This window comes from Protopterus annectens, chromosome 10.part0, assembly GCF_019279795.1.
Source record: "Protopterus annectens isolate FY-2018-M chromosome 10.part0, PAN1.0, whole genome shotgun sequence".
Classification (NCBI taxonomy): Eukaryota; Metazoa; Chordata; order Ceratodontiformes; family Protopteridae; genus Protopterus; species Protopterus annectens.
The window spans coordinates 713,857,304-713,881,834 of record NC_056744.1 but is presented as its reverse complement, the minus strand read 5'-3'; the positions used below and the strand labels follow the sequence as shown (position 1 = coordinate 713,881,834).

The following is a 24,531-nucleotide window of genomic DNA, read 5'->3' as shown; positions in this document are numbered from 1 at the left end:
CACACGTTTTGGGACTCCGAAATATTTAAGTGTTTTTACACTGTTTCTCTAGATGTTTCTTTTATACTGTTTCTCCAGTGTCTTTACTAGTAATTATGTTATTATACAATTACATCATTAACCAATTAATTCATTCATTCATTTAATTCCAACTATATAAAGGATGGCTTTTTAGTGAAGAATTTGTACTCTGAAGATGCCCTATACGATTGTGGGTGAAAGCGCTTAGTACGGAGGATTGTTGTCGCATTATTGTATTTTTTATTTTTATTTCATTAAAAAGTGGTACCAACCAACCAGTTTTTTAACGGGTTATTGAACTGAATTGCCGTAAAGTTGCCAAGGGATTTGTCAGCCTGGGTAACTTCACATCATCCCACCCTCTTCAGTGGTGACGGCATCTGACAGCCTTTCTCAGACATCAAGGATCTCTGTTCTTCCTTGGTGCTGATCAAGTCTAGAACAAAAAGGTTAAGTGGCAGAATGGGCTATCATACAGGCTCACCGCAGAGCTAAGGACCTGCTTCCTCCTCAGAAGGTAATCCACCAGCCCAAATTAACTTGCTCTTAATGAAAAACTAAGCCAATTCAAACTAGAATAAGCAGCAGCACTGGTTTTAACAATCCATTCATTTTCCTTTTGCCTTGCAGGATTTTTACTGTGCAATGGTTGATGCAATTCTGTCAAAAAGATGTAATCATAAAACAGCATACACATAATTTAAGTATATTATTTCAGCATCTCAGTAAGAGATAAGAAATCACATAACAGCACATTTAAACCCACTCAAGGAACTAATGACATTTAAAAAAGATATCACAGTTATACAATGTGACTGAATCATACACTTTCACGCATGTACTTCACTCAATTTCCAAATAAAAAACACTCATGAGATGAACATAGCCAAGTAACTTCAAAGTGCACGTACTTTTGTCTGCAATTCAATGCCCTTTTCCTGTCAAAAATAGTGAAGGAAAGTGACAGTATTTTATAATGTCGAAATATATCACTTACTTCACCTGCAAAGAGTCGTAATCACACAACACATTGAAGTATTTCTCCAAAATGCATGCTATGTATGCATTTTGTGCCTACAGGTCTCAACAAATTAGAAATTGAAAGAACAATTAGTACTTTTGGTTAATTTTTTATACTGCTTTGCTTTACCTAACAAGTTAGTTATAACAATAACAAAATATCTGAACTTCACTACATCTAACTATTGCATGACATCAGCCATCTAATATCACTTTTTTTGCAATATTGAGATTTACAAAATACTTATGATTATGTAGTTTGCATGGAAAAAAAAAGATTGTTACACCAAGAATTCTGTTTATGATAGAGATTAATTCCTAAAGTGTTTTTTTTTTTTTTTTTTTTTGCTCACTACTCCTTTCTGGACTGGACCCTGAAGCCTCCCTTATGCTTGTTCCACTAACCTGTTCATTACTTTACAACCCATTAACTCTCCTAAGGGCAATAATCACATGTCAGAACTGTTGGCATCATTTTGCACTAGGTTCACATAGTTTGCTTCCTTGGCCTTTCCATTTCCCTACCCATGCTCAGCAACATCTCTGGAGTTGGGCTGTGATGGATACTGTGTAGGACTGGTTACTCGATTCCATGAATGATATAAACCCAAAGACACGGTTGAGGTAAACATCTCTGCTGGCTTCCCAGTCTCTACAAAGAATTTCAAACATAGCATACACTTCTGTGCATCTGCCCTTACCTCTCACACAAGTGAATAAGCTCAACACTGTGTTCTTCTCACATTTCCCAAAAATGCTCACCAAACACTGGTCCTATTCAAACAACTCAAATGAAACTAATATGCTAGTGAAATCCCTTTTCAGGAAAGGCCCTATGCATTCCAAAATACGGTTAAAATTGATCACATCAAGAACTTGCTCAAGCAAACATGAGGAATCAACTGTCTCATGGACAGTCTCAGAATAGATGACTATAACAGGGTCACTGGAAGAGTCATTGGCCTGGGAATTTTCAAAATAATGGATGGGGAAAACTGTGTGATGCTTCAAGTCCTTCTTCTAAGGCTGAGGAGGACTATTCCACTTCTGAAGTTGGTCAGGTCTCACCGTAAAAGTGGAAGTGTCAGTAAGAGGAATAAAGAAGCCCAACCACTATGAAGAACAGATATGGGGGCCTTATTCCTCTTAAAGATGTCATCAACCAGCTCCAGGGCAGGGTGGTTGAACAGGATGTACTTCAAAAAGTGGGCAACCAGGATCCTCTTCTTGAACTTAATTGGTTTGTATGTCCATCCATCCATCCGTCCATCTTGCTCTTTTTTTTTTGTCCCCATCTGCTTCATCCATGCCAGCTACCCCAGAGCCCCATCCATCACCAAATCTACCATTCTCTCCTACTGCCCTGGACTAACCCTGTTCTAAGGCTGTGGCTGGCGTGTTACCTAAAGGCATCCCTGTGGTGTCACGCCATTGACTGTTTCCACCATTTTTTTCCCCATTTGTGAACCTACCCTTTAGTACCTCCCTCCCTTGCATTTGTCTTTTACATCCAATACCTACTCCCCTCTATAGATCAAGCCTCCTAGAAAAATGACCCCTGTTTGCCAACTACTCAAATACCCAAAGAATAATCAAACCCACATCACCTGAACTATAATTAGGACTTTTTCCCTCTATGTAAGGGTGCAGGCCCACTTATCTCTTTCTCTGTTTGTGAGTCTATCTATCTAGTTAGCTAGTAACTGGGTAAATGAGCTGGTCTATGGACACCTGTTAGACACAATCCACACAAGGGAAAAGGAAATACAATACATATTTATAGATAATTTACAGTACCCAACGTGCCACCATGTTTTCAGTAGGTGGAAGGAAACTTAAGTGTTCAGAAAAAAAGCACCCAGCCACAAGAACAACATACATACTACACAAACAGATGGATCACAGTTCAAGACTGAGCCCAGACCCTGGAGACTGACACAGAGGTCTTACCAATGAACTGAACTGTTGTTTCTTGAGAGTTCAAGTTTAGGTTTCTTTTAGTGCTTATTTCCTAAGTACTTTACAAAACAAAAACTCAAACAATGCACAGAATAACTGAATCCAAATTAAGAACAGCAGAAAATTATGTAATACATATGACATTAACTCTAACCAAGAAAGAGCCACCACTACAAAAGTAGGTAAAACATTGCATTACAAACAATGGTTTTAAAACAAATAAAATCCAAGGCTAGTAAACCTACAGGGCATTACATTTTAAGATAACATGATTACACTCAGAAGTAAAACAACAGAATGACTTAAAGCTAAAATTGACAGTCTTGGAAGCCAGGCCAAAGTAACAGCAATGTCCACCTGTAATAACATAAATATAAACAACAGGATAATAAAACCATAAAGTCATTACAGGTTATGCCTTTATAGCATTCTCCAAGCCCAAAAGAACTGTAGAACACTTCAACAATCAATGAGCTATCAATGAAAACTAAGTATCTTTTTTATTAGCAGTAACTGTTTCAATATTAATGCAGAGGGTCCAAGGATACAGCAGCACTACAGCACTCTTCTTTCCTGACCTGCCAAACCAGCCATGTCATTTCAGTCACCAAACTGTCTTGAACAGTAACAGCAGATTTAGAAGAATGACAAATAGCACATCATTGACAGAAAAACTGGCATACCTGTACCTTCCTAATCAGCCACAGCCACCACAATATTCAAACTATCCCAATTACATCAACCAACAACTGGCATCTCACAGTATATAGTGATAACGTGGTCCAAAAATCCACCACTTTGTGAAACAGTGGCTCAGCTACTATCACCCAACAGATGACTATCAATTTAGGGAGAATACCACCATAAATATTAAATAAAAAAAATTCAAACAAGTGCAGCCCACTTCACATTGTGGCAGTCATCGGTCACCATTGTTGGGAAAAGAATTATGTAACGATGAGAAAGAGTAATCCTCCAAGAACATATTTTTCAGATGGTCATAAATATATTTATCTTTCTGAAAGCCCAAGAGTAGGTCAAAACACACTGGTGCAGGTTTTTGTTTGTGAAACTGAACCTCACTTAAGCAAAACACAATTAAATGGCCACAATTCAGCAAATGGGTTTGATTGATCAAGGTTAAACTATTCGGGCTACCTAAACTCCACTCTTCAAATTTTCCCTTAAAACAGCCTTCCTTGAACTGTACTGCTGATCAAACCAGCGTATTCTATATCTAAAAAGTTTAGCTCTACTTGATTCTTAAGTAGACTATTCCCTATCAGTAAAGCCTAGCACTTGCTCCTAAAGTATTTTTTTACTTGATATAGCACTTTTATTATACATAGTACCCCACCAGCCAAAAACCCCTTTTCGATCATCCACATCCCCTGGAGTCTTTTAAAGTCCTTGTCTATTCCTTCTAGCATGTCGAGGGATCAGTTGCTAGTGTCCTCTCCTGCTCAGCTGGTGAATCTGGGAATATTGAGGCAATGTTACAATTGTCTCATGTACACGGACAACCCTCTCCTTCTCCCACAAAACACAAATGCATGCGAGAGATGCAACTATATAGCCAAACTGGAGGCTGAGCTCTCTCAACATAGGACTGGTAAGACCAGACAGGAGGAGAAGGTAACCACACACACCACAAACCCAGTCTCACATAGTACTATCACAACTTCAAATCATACACATAAATACACAAAGACATACTCGGAGGCTCTGATCAAAAATCTACCAAAACAGCAGAGGCCACCAAAGCAGACACCCAAACAACTGCCACCTCAGGACACAACACATGCAACACATAGACCACATAGTCAGTGTGCCAAACAGTCACAGCCCTTAAGGCCAAACACAATGCCAGACACACTCGTCATTGGTGACTCCATAGTCAGATACACTGATGTCCCGCTCACCAGATTGAGCAAGGAAAAGGTCACAGTAAGCTGCCTGTCGGGCGCTAGAATCCGCCACATAACGCAAGCACTCAGGTCTCTCAACAGCAGGTACAAGTACGACTCTGTCATTGTCCATGCTGGTGTGAACGACCTGAGACGTACCTCCTTGGACTACATGAAAAGAGACATAGAGGAGCTCTCTGATTATGTAGCCCAGGCAGGTATGACCCTGACCTTGAGAAGTATCCTACCTTCACCAAGAATGATACCACAATACAGAGACAAGATGATCAGCTTTAATAATTGGCTTAAACTCTGGTGTCATTCAAAGGGGATCCAATGTCTGTCTGCCTGGGACGACATGCTGGACAAGCCACGCTGCTTCGCAAGGGATGGCTTGTACCTGTCACCCCTGGGCTTCCGGATATTGGCAAAGGCTCTTGCCACCCCCATAGTGCCTTTTTTAGGCAAGGCTCAAATTCTAAACCTACCACCCTAGAACACAAAAAAGGAAAAAAACTAAGGGTAATGCTGCTCAATGCCAGAAGTCTCAACCTCAAGATGCACGCACTGGAGGCCCTTCTCAGTATGGAGAACATCGATGTCTGTGCTGTGACTGAAACCTGGTTCACGGCTCCCGAGAACACCCCGGCACTATCAGGCTTTACCTCATATCATGCATTCCGGCCCCAAAATCCGGACAACACCAAGAAAGGAGGGGTGTGTCTATATTCATCAAGGACACCCACACCTCAAGGTTGGTGGCAACGCACGATGCATCGGAAACCATCCAGGTGCAATTAACCATAGGCAAGACTGCTCTGCAATTTGTAGCATGTTACAGGCCACCCTCTCAATCTCAGGAACCTCACATAGCTTTCCTGAAAACACTGGAACGGATAAACGTATCTCCAAACACCATCATACTAGGTGATTTCAACTACCCGAATATAGACTGGGATCACTACTCAAGCCCCAACACTCTAGCCCAAAGGTTCCTAGAGTTCATAAACTCAAATGCCATGGAACAACTGGTCACCATCCCCACAAGAGGAGATAACATACTAGATCTCATCATTACGAACATGGGGTCACAATGTTCAACACCGGAAGTATACCCCTCACTGGTGAGATCAGACCATAAACTAATCTCACTGGAAGTCCACATCCCGCCCCCACCTGAGATAAAAAAGACCACAGTGAAGAACTTCTCAAAAGCCGACTTCATACTTCTAAAGACTAGTGTGGTCTCTTTTCAGGCCCCTGAGACTGCGGAATCCATTACTCAAGCCACTGAATCACTTACAAATGCCTTCTACCAGCACCTACAGGACTGCATGGATCAGGCAATGCCAAACAAAACAAAGACTCTTTGTACCAAAGGCAAGCGTCCAGTCTGGTGGACCCCAGCCATAAACAAGCTCTACAACAAAAGGAGGAAGCTACTACAAGATAGAGCAAAATCCTTAAAAGGGAAAACACCCTTGATCATTATAAGTAAAAAACTAAGATCTCTCATAAAATCATCCAAGGCAAATTTTGAGAGAAAAGTTGCTAAGGACTCAAAGGACAATCATAAGGCCTTCTTTAGCTATGTTAGAAACCTGGGAGGAAACTCCCAGATATGCTCAGAATTAGTTCAAAATGATGTAAAATTACTGAACCTACAGACATTGCCAACATACTGGCTGACAGGTTCAGTGGAAACTTCCCCCCCCCACCAAAAGGTGAGATATCTATACTAGAGAATTATAGCCCCCCCAAACATCTCTAACGCTCAGGTGAGAACTGCTCTCTCCAAGGCAAAAAACACAGCATCCATGGGACCAGATGGTGTCCCCGGATGTGTGCTCCACGAACTCAATGAGGAATTAAACCCGCAGTTAGGGCAGCTGTTTAATCTTAGCCTCACCTAAGGATACGTGCCTAAGGAGTGGCGTACGGCAACTGTGGTCCCACTTCACAAAGGCGGTGCTTCCACCGACCCGGGAAATTACCGGCCCATCAGCTTGACAAGCTTGATCTGCAAAGCTATGGAGAAGATCATAATGGAACTCATAAATAAAGACATAGGAGACTTGCAGACTTTGGATCTGACCCAGTTCGGCTTTGTCAAAGGCAGATCATGCCTTTTAAACTTGGTTGACTTTTTCAAAACAGTCACCAAGGCCATTGATGAGGGAAAGGCAGTCCACACAGCCTACCTCGACCTGGCAAAGGCTTTCGACACAATACCCCACTCAGGTATCACTGAAAAACTCATCAGCTTAAATGTAAACCCATACATCACAAGATGGGTTGCAAACTGGCTAAGTGACAGAACCCACAGGGTCAGAGTTGCTGGTGCCATGTCAGACTCAAAGCCTGTCACAAGTGGTGTCCCACAGGGCTCAGTCCTGGGCCCTCTCCTGTTCGGCATCTACTTTTCAGAAGTACAAGCAAACACAGGAGGATTATGGCTGACAAAATTTGCAGATGACTGCAAACTGGGCGCCATAGCTGAGAACACATCTGACACAGATATCCTACAGAAGGGTCTTATAGAAACGGATAACTGGTGCCAGAGCCATGGCCTAAAGTTAAATGCCAAAAAATGCATAGTCATACCCTTCAGGAAAAACAAGGTTACCCCTAGCTACCATATAGGTGGCAACCCACTAAGCACAGAAGAGGTTATCAGGGATCTGGGGACCCAGGTTGACAGTAACCTTTCGTTTGACACTCACGTTGCCAAAGTAGTTAGGAAGACCTTCTACACTGCCCACCTGATCATGAAGGGATTCACATCTAGATCAAGGGAAGTCATCGTCCCCCTGTACTCATCACTCATCAAACCAATGATTGAGTACAATGCCCCATTCGGAATGTATCTGACACGACACCTGCAGCAACTGGAAAGGCCCCAAAAGTTCCTCACCAAAAGGATAAAGGATCTCAAAAATATGTCCTATGCTGCCCGACTGAAGGAACTTCAGCTCTATTCAGTCACTTACCGTCTGCTCAGAGGTGACCTGTGCCTGACATACTAGGCCATGTCCAACCCAGAATTGATGAACATGCTTCACCTCAAAAAATCTAGATCCCTCAGAACTACAAGGGCGGGAAACTTAAACCTCGACACGGTTATTAATAGGACGTGCTGGAGGGACAGATTCATCACCCAGAGACTCCCTATGCTGTGGAACAAAATCCCGGTACATGTGAGGCAGAGCACCTCGCTGGCTTTGTTCAAGAGAAATCTTGACCAATGGAAGGGAGATCACAGATATACCCCAGGGATTATCTCAGTGTCACTGCTTGACAGAGGCACAGCAAAATAATGGGCATAGTATCCTCCAAACTAAAGGGGTGGCGAAAGCCACAAAACTCTGGGCTAGGCTTATAAATGCCCTTGGGCAGATAGCCTAGTATGAACCTATGAACCTATAGGACATATTTTACAACTTACTCTGAGCTGGTGCAGCGGTAGCAGTGTTGTCTCACAGCAAGAGGTTCTCCCGTCGATTCTCGGCTGGAGTGAGGGGAGTGCCTTCTGTGTAGAGTCTGCATGTCCTCCCCACGGTTGGGTGGGCATTCGAAAGACATGCGTAAATGGGCGCGCCTTCGTTGAAGGTTGAAGTCGAGCTGGCACCTTGGCGTTCGTGAAAATTTACTGCCAATCATTAGCGGACCGGAGTTCCGCTGAGGTGACCCCTAACAGGGAAAAGCTGAAAGACAACAACTCTGAGCTTGTATGACTTGGAATATGACAGTTAAGGGGATATGAGGCCTGTATCCTCTCCTTTCACAAAGGTTTGTTGTTTTAACTACATGTACCAAATTAAGTCCACTCAACAGTCTTTCACTTAAGTGAGCACAGATTTTGCAAACCATATTATTTGAGACAAGGTTACTCTATTACTTTGCCTTTAATCAAAGGTAATGCATTATCTAAACTGTTAATTACTTTGCCTTTAATGCATTACCTAACAAAGGTAATTCATTACCTAACCCTTAATATGAGTAAAACATTGTGCACATAACTGAATAACTTGGCAATGAATGTCCTTATTTAACAGGCACATGAATACAAGAAGGATGAAGTAAATGAACTGGATGCCATATAACGAACAACAAAGGCAATTCTGAGTGCTTCTAGTCCACCACAAAGTGGTATATTAGTGTACAAAATTCATGCTGTTTATAACACAGTCAGCTACTAATGACACAAAATTACTACAATATTGTACTTTTTTAATCTACTCAAAGGAATTAGAGAGTTGGGGGCAAACAAAATGAAATTCTGAGAGGGTTCAATAAAAGTACCACAAGATATGGGTACACAATCACCAGGTGGATGTTCTTAAGAATTATGGATCTTTGGAACTGAACAATATACTAAGGGGATTTCTAAAATCACCCAGCAAGATACATGACTATTCAAAATAAGAACTACACCAGCATGAACTTTTGGAACTTCCTGTATCGCTTTTCAACCATCAAAGCCAGGCCCACTGATCTGAAGTTCCCTGGGCTGCTACTAAGACCATTTCTGTAGAAGGGCTCCATAAATGCATTCTTACAATCTTCCAGGACCAGTCCTTTCATAAGGGACTTCTGAAGTGCTCTGCCAGATTCACTTGGAATGAGATTTCCTTACACCCTTGCATCTTACCCTTCCTTAGTATCTATACACCACATCCTTCTGTCTTGCCCTCAGATGACTGACATACTCTTTCTATTCTTGCCTAACCCATGGCCTTGAATATTCTTGCACTTCATAGAAGTCTTAATTTAGTTTGGTACTTGTCTACTTTACTTTATTTCTTTCTTTCACACTATTAATGCCATTTTTCCTCCCGAATGGCTGTTGCCAGTCTTTTTTCTACTTCATCCAAATGAAGCACTTACACAACGGAGGTGAAGCTGAGGAAAGAATTTATTATACAACAATAAAATTGAGCCCTTTCATCCAATTGAACAGGGGACTTCATCAGAATACAAGTATATTGAAATTTGTTTGATTTAAAATACCCTACTACTACCAACTACTGGTCCATGAATGGCCAAGGAGTGTAAAAGGATGTGGTCATATGACACTTGATAATTTTTTTCCATATATAAAAACATTTTTTTACACAACCATTCCAAAAATAAGAACATAAAACTGTTTAAAATATTTTTGCAAATATTTTTCCATCTATATTACATAACCTCCTGTAATTCATTTTATAATCTATTGGCCCTTTCTTTAAGTACTGGCATTAAAGAGACAGAATCATTCAAACCAGGGGGGAGATCAGAAGCCAGCCTTAGTTGCCACTTTAATTATTTTTTATATAGTGTATTTTTCCAATATTCCCCTCTGATATCAACCTGTGCAGTATCTAATATACCAAAAACTAAACTTCCTAAACCCACTACAACTGAGAAAGTGTTTGCATAATGAGTTTGTATCCTTCTTATTTTGCATGTCATGTAAGTGTTCATAAATTCTGGTTTTGAGTGCTATTTCCGTCTTACCTACATAAAAACTACCACAGGGGTCACATACTGCCAAATAAACTATTTTTTTAGTAGCACAGTTCCCTTTCTAAAAATAAATGTCAGTACACATATGATTAGTCAAAGCAATGGAAGTCCTGGGATTAGCAACCACCTTTTAGCCCCATAGTGGCGGCTCAGGGTTCAAGAACACATCCACTAGCTTTGCTGGGGACAACAAGGTCAAACATTTAGTGCAAAATACTAGCCATCTTGTGAGGGATTCTTGGGAATGTTTGGCACATTTAAAGAACAAATTATGGTTAGGAGATTTAGTATTCCTTACCATTGATGTTAAAGACCTATTCACATGTATACCCAAAGACCAGGGTTTGGAGTATTTGAAGACACTTTAAAATCCCACTCATTCCTGGAGCACGACAAAATAAAACTAGTGTGTGAATTAATGGCCTTGATACTTGAGAACAACTTCCTTTTTTTTTGATGGCCAATACTTCCAACAGATCAAGGGAGTGACAATGGGGGCAGCGTGTGCCCCCACTTATGCCAACGTAATCCTACTTAGTTGGGAACTTAAATATGTTTTCCCCTGTGAATACTGGAAGTACATAAAATTATACATTAGATTCTTGGATGACATTTTTATTTTATGGAGTGGTACTGTAGATAACCTATCTCCTTTTATTGAAAATTTGGATCAGACTAGAGATTTCTTGGAATTCACTTACAATTACAATATAGAGCAGATACACTATCTAGACACTACTATAACTCATTTCCAAGGGGGATTTAAATCAACTATATACCCGAAAAACACATTTTGCAATTCATATCTACAGTTTTCTAGTTGCCACCCTTTAACACAAAAGAAAGGTTTGATTCAAGGGCAGGGAGTTAGGACAGCATGGATGACCTCAATACGGAAATGTAAAAATGGAGCCCAACAAATTAAAAGAGACTTTATTGGAAAGGCAATATCTGGTAAAAATGTTGGATGGCATTTTAAATGAGGAACATCAAGATGGGGGAGAAGATACAGCCCCCTACTGGGGGTTGGCTTCTCTAACAACAGTGCAGAAACTGACCCTTTTTTAATAATCATTTCACCAAGGCCTGTATTATTCAACATGATCCCCTGTCTCAAGAAGTGAGAAACACAATACAAAAAAAATGGACTATATTAAGAATCCGTAATGAAGTGAGTGCAGCGGTGGGGGGACAACCCTATTTTTATTAGGAAAATTGGTATAAACCTCAAACGATTATTAGAAAACTAAAAAATTAAGGAAACTAACCCACTAAGAACTGGCACTAGGCCATGTGGCAGTTGCAGGGAATGTCCCTATATTAATCCCAGGACTTCCATTACATTGACTAATCATATGTGTACTGACATTTATTTTAAGAAGGGGAACTGCACTACTAAAAGAATAGTTTATCTGGCAGTAAGTGACCCCTGTGGGAGTTTTTTATGTAGGTAAGATGGAAAGAGCACTCAAAACCAGAATTTACAAACATTTATATGACATGCAAAATAAGGAGGATACAAATGCATTATACAAACACACTCTCAGTTGTAGTGGGTTTAGGAAGTTTAATTTTGGTATATTAGATACAACACAGATTGATATCAGAGGGGGAGATTGGAAAAATACACTATGTAAAAAAGAATTAAAGTGGCAACTAAGTCTGGCTTCTGATCTCCCACCTGAATTACAGGAGGTTATGTAATATAGATGGAAAAATATTTGGAAAAATATTTTAAACAATTTTATGTTCTTATTTTTGGAATGGTTGTGTAAAAGAATGTTTTTTATATATGGAAAAAATGTTATCAAGTGACATATGACTACATCCTTTTACACTCATTGGCCATTCATGGACCATTAGTTGGTGGTAGTAGGGTATTGTAAATCAAACAAATTTCAGTATACTTGCATTCTGATGAAGTCCCCTGTTTAGTGGGATGAAAGCGGTCAACTTTACTGTTGTATAATAAATTATGTCCTCAGCATCACCTCCGTTGGGTAAGTGCTTCATTTGGATGAGGGTTTTGTTTTTATCAGCACTTTCTGCACTTGTATTTGGTTCCTTTATTCTACTTCACCCGTGGCTATTTAAGGTAATTTGTCACCTTGCCTCTGGCTTCAACTTAACCCTTTTGGTGGTTTTATCCCTCTTCTGTCTCCATGTTTTTTATATCTCCTGGTCCTTAACAGCTGTAGTTTCCTCTCCAATGAAGCACAGTAGATTTTCCATTTTTCTCTGTGAAACTCTCTTTAGGCCCTTATCCATACTTCTGAACAGCCCCTTCATTATAATGTATAGGCTATCCAGCCTTAACCTTTTACCCAACTTATCAAAGATACCCCTCTGTTAACTTTTTATATTTATAAGTTTGGCCCTGTTGTTTCAGATTCTGTCTCTGTGACTGTGCACAGTTCCTTTTTCAGTAACCAGTGGGAACATCTACAATGTAATTTTTTACCAGTGCAGTCCTAATTTGTGGATTACTACCCTTGCTATTTGTTAGAGAACTACAAGACTTCTCAGCACCTTCATGGTTCTAGCCTGTTAACTACTGTTCAAATTTGTGTGCAAAACATTTTAATCAGCCTACTTTTCTCTGGTCAGTGTAGAAGATGGAATGTCTCAATCCACTTAAAACAAATGAAGTTCTGAGCCCCTAAGGCAAACAAACACACTTCCCAGGACTTTCATCACAGGGTATGCCACTGTAAAATATACTGCTGCTCCTTTGAACAAGATGATAACTGCTGCTTATTTGGAGTAAGGAGCTGCCAAATCACACACTCACGGAAGTCACTATGCCATAAGTACCAGTATGATTCCATCATAGTCCAAATAGGTGTAAATGACCAGTGATGTACCTCCCTGAACTATAGGAAGACAGACATTATGGGGCTTTCAGATTATGTGTCTCAGGCTGGTATATGCCTAGCACTGAGCAGCATATTACCATCACAGAGGATGATGCTAAAATATGAGCAAAAATTTGAACTGCTTTCAGAAACTCTGTACTACCATGTCAATGGCTACATAGAGACTGCAGTACCTAACTGAAGCAACCTCAGGACTAGCCTCAGAACCAAACCATCCTAGAAGCATTCCAAATTAAACAGGATAAACAAAAAAAGGACAATATTATGGCAAAAATCAGGAACGGTGATGTAATTCCCATAAAGTTAAAAACTCAAACTAAATAGGCAATTAGGATGCCTAATTAGGTCAAAGAAAGCCAATTTTGTGGTTAGAATAGCATTCGAGGTGAAAGATAACCATAAGGCCTTCCTCAGCTTTGTCATAAACTTCAACAGCAGCACACAGCAATGTGCATAACTGGTGGTTAATAGCGTAACATTCAACAAGCCTGGTGATACAATGAACCATTTAGCAGAAATTCATTTCCAACCCTACTCCCCTTTCACCCTCCCCAACCAAACCCCTAAGAAATACCAACAAACATAACCCCTCCAACTATAACTAGGAAGCATGTACTGGCTACACCTACTAAAACCAACAGCAGAGCCTCAACTGGCCCCTATAACAGCCTGTGATGTCTCCTGAACAGTCTAAAATATGACATCAGGACTCCTGGAGTCACTATTTACCACTAGTGTTAAGACAGGCTTTGTCCTGCAAACTGGGAGCAGTCATTGAATCCCCTCCAAGAAGAGAGCAACCTTTAGGAAATACATTGTACGAAAGTCATGGCTTAAAACTCAATGCCAAGCAATGCATTACAGTACCTTTTGTGAAGCTGCCCAACCCGGGTAAGTACATCATCAATAAAACACCCCTAAAAGGTGATTCACTAGACAGGGATCTGGGAACTCGTGTAGATAATAACCTAGCCCTCAACCAACATGTGTCCAAGGTAGTAGGAAAACCCTTCTATGTTTCTCAACTTATAACTCTTCTGGGAGGGATTCAAGCACAGGCATTACATCTAGGTCCAGAGAGGTCATTGTACCTCTCTATTCAACCCCCATCAGACACTTCATAGAGTATTACTGACCCCTTTGTTATGTACCTGACCAGACACATGTAGCAACAGGAACATCCACAAAGGTTCCTTACAAAAAGAATAAAGGGAGTCGACAAGGTCCTACACTGATCACCTCAAAGCCCGGTCTCTCTACTTAGTATCATACAGACTTCTGGGAGGTGATCTTTACCTGGCTACAAGACATCCCTGGACCCTGTTTTAATGAACCCTTTGAACAGCTGCAAAACAAACCGCATCAGAACTACTAGATCAAAAGACCTACCTTTTGTTTGCCACATGTTGGAGAGATGGATATGTTTCTCTGAGAATTCCCATTCTCTAGAATAGGCTTCCCCATTCATGTGAAGTTCCTCCCTAACCCTATTTAAGCGCAGTTTGGACCAATGGATGAGTAATCAAAAATTCACCCCTGGTCTGGTGCCTATGCCTCTGATGGATACAAAAATCAAATTGGTGTGTCACATTGTGGTGGCATAGCTAGACTTATAAGGACCCTAGCGGTCATTAGCCTAGTATACACTTATTAACTTATGAGTGTCAATCACATTAAAATGATTACCAATGTCAGACTGCTGACATGTCACATTTTGTAATGTATAAAGTATTTGCTTTGAAATTTTTGGTGGCGTTATTACAGTGCTGTAAATACATCTATTTAAGACATGTACTGGGCGAACTCTAAAACTAATGCTTAGAAAGATGGCTAATTGTATCTGAAACATCCTCTTAATAAAAATACAAAACATATCAAACTACAAAATAAAATATCTTTCACACAAAGCTTAACAGAGAAAAATAAATGTAAGATCTTACCATATTCTCACTAATGTATTTGGTCTGTGGTATGTGATACTCGCTTTGTAAATCATCATGTGTCAATGAAGACTCTGCAGATGACAAATAGTCTAACTGTTCAGTAGAGCTGCTAAGTCTGTGAGGTGATGTAGATTCTGCTTCCACTCTAAAAGCTGGGGTAGGTTTCTGCAGGTTCTCAAAAAGGTCCTGATCTACATCGGACTCGCCACTTTCATCTACAAGCATCTCCATTCCATCAACAAGTTCCTCCTCTGCAACAACATGCTGCATAACAACATGCTGCATCCCCCAAGGGGACTGAATGCTGTCATCTTGGCTGAACTCTAAGGGAAACTGACTTCCAAGTTCCAAAATTACATCGTCGTTGTCATCAACAAATTCCTCATGGAAATATGCACTGTCATCAAATTCCTGCAAACAATATTAAAAACAATGGAATTAATAATGAGTAGCAATGTTAATAAGCAAATGAATTGTAACAGAAGACATAATAAAGTCGGTCTTAAGTAACAAACCCTTTCCTTATGAATTATCACCTACCCTGGTTTGGAGGCCTCAATGCTGGTTATATTACGTAAAGGCAAGGAGAAGGAGTGCCCCTCATATTATCCAACAAGTCTTGTATTACAGCAGAATTATTTCTGCAAAGCTGATGAACCAGTTTGTCACATAAGACAGATTCAATCAGCATTGTTATTTCCAAGTGAACACGAGGAATATACACTTTATGTATGACCGCAATTGTGTAATACTGCACTTGGTGAAATGGCAGAAAAATATTACAAATACACTGCAGTAGATTATGCTAAGAACACAGAACAGCATAATGTAAGCCTGGACTAAAACATGCAGAATACATGTCTACCATGTTTTTATTATATTAGATGTCTATCCTGCAAGGAAAACTTATGGAAGGAAATACAGTCATTTAATGGAAAACTCAAAATGTCGAAAACACAAAATATTGAAAATGTATTTAATGCAGGGAGGCAATATCTCCTTTGCAGACTGGACCCTACACACACACATTTTATATATATATATATATATATATATATATATATATATATATATATATATATATCTATATATATGGGTACATATATTTATTTATTAACTCTGGGATTGCACAACAATGGAGAAAGAATAAATTCCCATTTTCAATACTTTGAGTTTTCAATCAAATGAATGTACTATGCCTGTAAATTTATGGACTGCAGAGGACAGGAAAGGAACTACACAATGGTGACTTCAGAGGTACAAAGTAGTCTAGCATACCTTATGTTACAGTATTTAGGAAAGGAAAGCTAATAAATTATTTCACCCAATTCAGCAGTAAAGTTTGGGTCTATCAAAATATTTCCTGTGGAATGCAGTAATTCACCAATGAAGTACTTGGGAACAAGATCTACAAGTTCCAGAAAGTGACAAAAGAAGTACTGCTCCAACCCCCCACCCCCCAAGGTAGTACCAGACTGCAGTAAAGACTGGAACACACATCACAGAATCATACTCCATGATGACTTCCCCTGCAATGGAAGGGGCATTACAGCATAACACTTGAGAGAGAGGTTGGAGGTATGCTTTCTCTTTCTCTCTTGATTTGACCAAGTTTAAGAGAGAAAAGAACAGAAGTGGTGGAAGAGGGCTTATTAAAGCCCTCTACCATAGTGAAGTTCTGTTTCCCCTTTGGCAGGACTTTGACCATATCTTGAGAATGGTGGCCAAACAGAACTTCTGTTCAAAAAGTGGATTGCTTCTGACTCCTCCACGACAGAGAACAATCTCAAATGCACCATCTTACAGATGCACTTACCCACACCTGCAGCCCTAGAAAAGTCATTAGTCTAATCAAACTGCAATTCTGGTATCCCATAGTGGAGGCCATGGACAGTGTCTCTCAACACCATTTTGCAATTCAGTGTATGGAAGATCACTAAGGTCACCTGGCGCGTCTGAAACTGGGACAGGTGAAATGAAGAGTCCCAGTACAGTGAAGCAAATCCTTCTGCCACATCTGCCCAGAGCTATGATTTCCTTTCCTGGTAGTAAGGTGGCAAAACACAGTAATCTTTAAGACTTGTGCTGAGTTGAGCAAATCACACAAAAAGCAACATTCAAAAACTTATTGAAATATCGGCAGAGTTGGGTGGTGTCCTTATTCAGGGCTGAAGGGGCAAAATAAGGCCGTCTCCAAGCTGCTCTTCTTCCCCAAAAACAGTGCCAGGTACTCCTAACTTCACTGACAGAGATAAAGCTCTGACTAGAATCAACATAAACAAGTTTAGTGTGCCATCCACTTGCTGGGGTTGGCTTGAAGGAGAGAGATGATGAGGCTTTTGCCTCTCTTTTGGGAGGGGGATGATGCTGAATAAATGGCCTGGACACTCCACTATGGCAGAATCTCTAGATGATGATCACAAAAAGATGCTGTCTTCAAAACGGGAGAGGCTGGGCCAAGACCAAATTATATGCAAAGGCACATACACTAAATGCACATTTCACAGCATACCAACTCCTTGGACAACATAGAAAATATGCAGAGAATGTAGGTATCCAGCTTATCAAGCTACCTTTTTCAAGTGGCTGCACTTGCTTTCAGGCTCACTTATTTCCAGCAAAAGACCCATCATCACCAACAAAGGGAGCACTGTGAATATCTGCAGGGATTACACATCCAGTTGAACTCATGGTAAAGTGTTCACAACACTAAGGCAAACCGGGGGCTCTGGAATAGATTGCCCATACATGTCAAGCAGAGTGCCTCTTTGGCCCTCGTCAAAAGGAACCTTGACGATTGGATGGGAGAAAGGAAATTCACCCCGGGGATCATGTCAGTCGCCCTGCTAGACAGGGGTCCAGGGAAGGAAATAGTGTGGGAAGAAATAGCCAGGGAATTGTTATGGCTAGGCTTGTATAGGCCCTAAGGCTGATAGCCTAGTACCAACCTATGAACCTATAATGGGAGTCAAGATGCCACAAAAGGATGGATCAAGTGAATGCTTGATGTGCAGGCCCTGAGAAATGAGTTTGAAATGGAAAGACCAGATGGCCCTTCCTTGAATGGATCCACTTGACCCATACGTACCCAGGTCCAGTAACAAGAGGAAAGTCTCTGGCCCCACATATCTCTAATTTCTGAGCAGATGACTCCAAGAATAAACATATTTAGGATTGGGATAGCCAGTTGTGGACTATAACCAATTATTTTAAGAAAGGTTGGTGTAAATACTTTGGACTGTAGCTCCCAGAGTGCGTATTCCACATTCACAAGGTACATTACCAAAACTGAGGACTGGTCTGGGTGGAAGACCCCATAATTAAAGCACAAACTCACCATCAAAGGGGTTCAGGGGGCCACAAGGGCAGCAGAAAGTACAGTTGCATACACTTACCATAAATGTAGATGTTTGAGTGTTTTCACTGTTGCAGTCATTACATTTGGGTAATCTGCTGGCAGGTTACCCTCAGTCGGCCTGAATAACAAAGTCCTGGGTCCAGCGTCAGTTGCTGTCTCCTCTTCCATGACGTCAGGTCATCAGGGGTATAAAACATGCAGCCGACCCCATTTTATTCAGTTTTTCTTGCCCCAGATGTCAGGTGCCCCCCAAATGGGGAGCAAAAAAAATATAATTTTATATATATATATATATATATATATATATATATATATATATATATATATATATATATAGATATGTAAATGCACTTTTAGCAACATAAACTTTACTTTCATCTAAAAGCAAATACACCACAAAGGCTTTAGAATATAGTGACGGAAAGAGAAGTCATAGAAAAGGGGGATGGCGGGTGGGTAACCCGGACTGCAACAGTGAATACACTTGAACATCTACATTTATGGTAAGTGTACACAACTGTACTATGTTCTTCGTGTTTCACTGGTGCAGTCATTACATTTGGGTAGAATTCCAAAGTTATGGATGGGAGGATGGAACTAAATAGTATTAGGAGTGGCTATAAGGCCCTGCAGAACTGCAGTGGCAAAGCCTGCCCTGGATTTGGAGAAGAGAGGCAAATGGTAATGCTTTGTGAAGGTATGAACAGAGCTCCAAGTAGCAGCTTCTAGAATGTCTTTGGATGGAACTTCTCTGAGAAAGGCTGCTGAGGTACAGGCAGCCCTGGTGGAATGTGACCGGATCCCCTTGGGCACAGGTTTACCATGGCGCAAGTAGCAGAAACGAATACAGTGGCTTATCTACTTAGAAATAGTCTGCTTTGATATAGCCTTCTCCCTCTGATACTGCAGCAAATGCCACCAGTAGTTGCTCAGACTTTCTTAGAGATTTGGTCCTGTTTAAGTAGAATTTTATTTGTCTGTGTACGTTCAATGAATGCAGAATCCACTCCCCCTTGTTCTGCAGATATGGGTAAAATGTTGGCAGGTGAACTGTTTGGTTAAGAGCCACATAGGATACCACCTTAGGCATAAAGGAAGGATTGGTCCTGAGGGACATCCTGTCCGGGTAAAATGCAATAAAAGACTCCACAGCCATGAGAGCCTGTAGTTCTGAAACCCTTCTTGCTGAAGTGAGTGCCAAGAGGAAAGCTGTTTTCCAAGATAAAAATTTCATATCCACAGTAGCTGCTGGTTCAAAAGGAGGCAGGGTGAGTTTTTCCAGCACAAAATTGAGGTCTCATGCAGCCAGGAGTTGGTGATCTTCTGGCATGCCTTAAAATTTTGGCCCCTCTAAGATACTGTTTAAGCAGAGGATGAGAAAAGAGGGGAGGCTCCGTGTTGTAATGAGCCAAGATGGCAGAGGCATGGATCTTTATTGAAGAAAAAGATAGGCCCTTGTCAAGCATCTCATTCAAGTATTGTAAAATCTGAGGGATATTTGGCTTTGCTGTGTCTGTTCCTTGTGCTTGGGTCAAAGCACAGAATCTCTTCCATTTATCAGCATAAGATTTTCTAGTACTAGGCCTTCTGGCTTCCAAAATGACATCCATCACAGATTTACTGAGAGGTGGTGTTTGAATAATTAAATGATCAGCCATGCTGCAAGGTTCAGAGTTTGGATCTGAGTGTGCAGAATTTGATTGTTCTGCTGAGATAGTAGAAGTATTTGAGGCAGGTACCAAGGAGAGAGTTGAGATGTATTTCTTAGGATTGGGAACCAGTGCTGGTGAGGCCAGTCCATAGCAATTAGGATCATTTTTGTTTTTTTCTGTCTGACCTTTAGTAAGACCTTGGAGAGAAGAGGCAGAGGGGGAATGGCATAGACTGATAAGTTTCTCCAACTGAAGGATAGGGCATCCACTTCCCATGCTTGTTTGTGAGAAGTCCTTGTGCAGAATTTGTCCAGTTGATATTTTTGGGGGGGAGGCAAAAGATCTATGTCTGGACACCCCCATTTCTGTGTTAACATGCTGAAGATTTGTGGATCCAGTTTCCACTCGTGTGGGTCCATAAGGTTTCTGCTTAGGTCATCTGCCAGAGTATTTTGTTTTCCTGCAGGAATTGAGCTTGAAGATGCATTTGGTAAGTCAAAGCTGTGTTCCACAAGGCCATGGCTAGTCTGCAAAGGGGGTAGGAATGTGTACCCCCCTGCTGGTTTATGTACCACATAACCATGGTGTTGTCCGTCTTTATCAGTAGTCGTCCTGGATGAAGTAAGTCCTTGAAGGCGGTCAGAGCATTCTGAACAGCTAGCATCTCTTTCTGGTTGATATGCACATGCATTTGCTTTGGGCTCCATTTGCCCTGAATGCATCTCCCCACCAGGTGGGCCACTCAAGCATAGTCTGATGCATCTGTAGTTAGGGTTTGGGTGGCAGGGGGAAGAGTGAATGACAGTCCCTTGTTTTGGTGACATGTCTGTGCCCACCAAAGAAACTCCTGTTGTAGGCAGAGAATGAGAGGAATCATTGTTTCCAGACTGACAATGTTGACTCCATAAACTTTTTAGGTACCATTGAAGTTTCCTCGTATGCAGTCTCGCATATGGAATTAGTAGAATGCAGGATGCCATGAACCCTAAAGCCTGCAGAATTTGTCTTGCAGATAATTGGATTTTTGTTGCCATTTGTTTGAAGTATGCTGTCAGTTGCCTTTGTTTGTCAGGGGTAAGGTAAGCCATCTGGGCAGTTGTATTCAAGCTTGCACCCAGGAATGTAATTTGAGAGGGTACCAATTAGGATTTCTTTTTGTTTATTGTGTACCCTAGGCATGTTAGAAGACTTTTAACAAATGCCAGATGTTGAAGAAGAGTGTCCTTGTCCACTGCTTGAATGAGACAGTCGTCCAGATAAGGATAAATTTGTATGCTTCTTTGTCTGCAGAATGCAATTACTGGTACCAGGCACTTTGTAAAGACCCTGGGCGCAGTAGATAAGCCAAAGGGCAGTGCAGAGAACTGGTAATGCAAAAAACCTGCCTTGATGTGAAGGTATCTTCTGCATGATTCCCTTATTGGGATATGCAGGTATGCCTCTTTTAAGTCTAGAGTCACTAACCAAGCATTCCTGCCTAGCATAGGCAGTAGCTGTTGTAAAGTCAGCATTTTGAAATTTGGAATGTCCAGGAACGTGTTCAAAATCGATAAGTCCAGTATTGGATGCCAGGCATCGTCTTTTCAGGGTACCAGGAAAAGTCTTGAATAAAAACATTGTCCTTTTTCCTTTTCTGGTACTGGCTGAATAGCTCCCATATCCATGAGGGACATAACTTGTTTCTGAGCCTCTGCCCATTGATTTTGTGGCAGATCTGGCCAACCGTTTGGAATTGGCAAAGTATGGAAATGAAATCTGTACCCCTGGGCTGCTATGTTTAATACCCATTTGTCCTGGGTAATTAACTGCCAATTTTGAGCATGAAGTGCTAATTTTCCCCCCAAGGGGGATGCCAAAAGATAAATGCTTGGTGAAGGTAGAGGGAAGTCATTGAGACTGCTTACTGTAGGGTTGTGCTTTGTTTCCTCCAGATTTGGAGGTGGAAGCACCCCATTGCTTTGACATGTACAAACCCTGTGATTGGTATTTAGAGCCTTTTGAGCACCTGGATTTGCCTTGAGAGGCTCTGCTGGACACAGGAAAGGAACAGTTTTTAGTAGGCCAGTGCCTACTGAACCTGGGTGGCTGCACTTGTAAGAAATCTTTTACAGTTTGCATAGATTTAGCTTTGTCTTCCATTTTCTTTAAAACCTCTTCTGCATTACTACCAAAAAGAGTATCATGCTGCAAGGGTGCATCCAATAATTTAGCTTTAACATGATCAGGCAGAATTTGCTCCTTGAGCCAGGCATGCCTTCTAATCACAGATCCAGTAAATGCGGCCCTGCAAGAGGCCTCCAAAGAATCAAAACCACATTGCAAAGTATGCTTTCCAACCTGTTCTGCTGAATGCAATAATTCCTGTAATTCTTTATTTTCCACACAATCAGAAATCAACATCATTTTGTGTTTCAATAAGCCCATAACATGCTGTTGATATTTAAGCATGTGAATTGCCAAGGTTGTGGACGTATAAACCTTCTTTCCCCATCTATCCAGTGCCCTGGAATCTCTATCAGAGGGGGTAGGATTTTTGGCTGTAGAGGCCTTTACACCTTTGGGAAATTTGTGGGAGTCAGGAACCCTGTAATATCTGTCTGGCTTACTAGGAGCCAGGGGTTGGGAATCAGGAGCCATGCTTGATTCCGAAAATACATCATCAACAATGTCTAATACAGGAGGTATTGCCAAAGGCCTATGCTGAGGAAGAAGAAAATCCCCAAGCCTCTTTTTTGATTCAGAGAAATCCTGACTCTCCCAGTGAAAATGTTCCCTTAAAGTATGCAAGGTTTCTCCAAAAGAATAATCCTCTGGAGGAGATGCAGATGGTATGGATTCTTCCACATCAGAATCCTCATAGGATGGAATAGAAAATTCCTGATCAGAAGAGTAATCAGAAGAAATGGAAACCTGATCTGAAGATTCACAATCAGTGCCTTGGGTTTGGGAACCCCTGATCAAGGTAATTAAGTCCTCAGCCATTTTGATCTTCTGTTTTTTAGGCATAGGCCCCTGAGCACGTGGCTCATGCGTCGGTTTTATAGACATAGAAGATGTTTTTGATCTTGTTTTTGAGGCTGGGGTTGGTTTTATATAAAAATGTTGAGGCCTGAAAACACCCTCAGAAGCCGGTGCCTGCTCAGCGGCTCCGGACCCATCCAAGGGAGAGACATCCACGGGTTCAATACTCTGAGAATCTCGCGGCATACTGGACTCCGCATGGGTCTCAGTAGAGGCCTGTGACTCAAAAGTAGTGGGTATCAGGGGCTGCGAAAGCACCTCACTGAGTAACGGCGAACTGGCAACTGGCTTAGGAGAAGTTTCGTCGGTTTTGGACCTCGATGGTCTGTCTCTCTTTTTCTTTGCGTTTTTTGTGAACCCCGGTAGTCGGATTGCTAACCGATGACATTTCAGGGTAATTAAATCTCAATCCAAAATATTTAGAAGCAAAAATATACCGATGCTTAATAGTGAGTTGGTTAAATCTAGCACAAAACCGACAGCAAGGCACTTCATGATCTGGGCCTAGGCAAGAAATACAGTACAAATGAAAATCCTTATGAGGTATTTGCTTCCCACAAATAATGCAATTATTAACTTTTACTGACATTGGTAAGGAGCAAAAAAAGATTTGCCCAATGGGGTACTTAGCTTTAGTTGAAGACTTCGGTTCTGAAACTCGAATGGGAAAATTTCAGGAGTCGGCCGACCGGCACTTGCGAACTGCTTCTGCTTCAGGCACCACGCGGCAAGAAAGACTGACTAAAATGGCGTCGGCTGCATGTTTTATACACCTGACGTCATAGAAGAGGAGACAGCAACCAACACAGGACCCAGGACTTTGTTATTCAGGCCGACTGAGGGCAACCTGCCAGCAGATTACCCAAATGTAATGACTGCAAAAGTGAAACATGAAGAACATCTAATGTCATCCTGAACCTGGCATCTCAGTACTTGCTTTTGTAGTGATTCCCTGACCTATGCCTTGGGGCATGAGGAGGAGCCTTCTAATTTCTCACCAATTATGTGAAGTGGTCAACCAACTTTTCCTGCCTTTATTTTCAGTAGAGAGGCATTTGTGGCAGTTTTCAACACTGTGCTCTTCTCTGATATAGTACGGAAATTCTGATATGGGTCTTGGCAAGTAATCTGAAGGCTTGGACATACAAACACAGAATACAAGGATCAAGAGCTCCAAGGCATTGGAGCCCCATCTGCAACCCAGTTAAATGGGGTTCATTTATCAATGTGGCACAGAAAGGCTAGGCAGGATGGAGATATATGCAC

At 41.2% G+C, this 24,531-nt stretch overlaps 1 protein-coding gene across 1 annotated transcript in view; it reads right to left on the bottom strand.

The window, feature by feature from the left end:
- PATJ (PATJ crumbs cell polarity complex component) overlaps window positions 1-24,531 on the bottom strand; it is a gene marked incomplete in the record, with an annotated part of 2,990,875 nt that overhangs the window by 2,511,652 nt on the left and 454,692 nt on the right. The window contains 1 exon segment of the mRNA XM_044085542.1: window positions 15,232-15,645. Coding sequence (XP_043941477.1) covers window positions 15,232-15,645 — 414 coding nt within the window.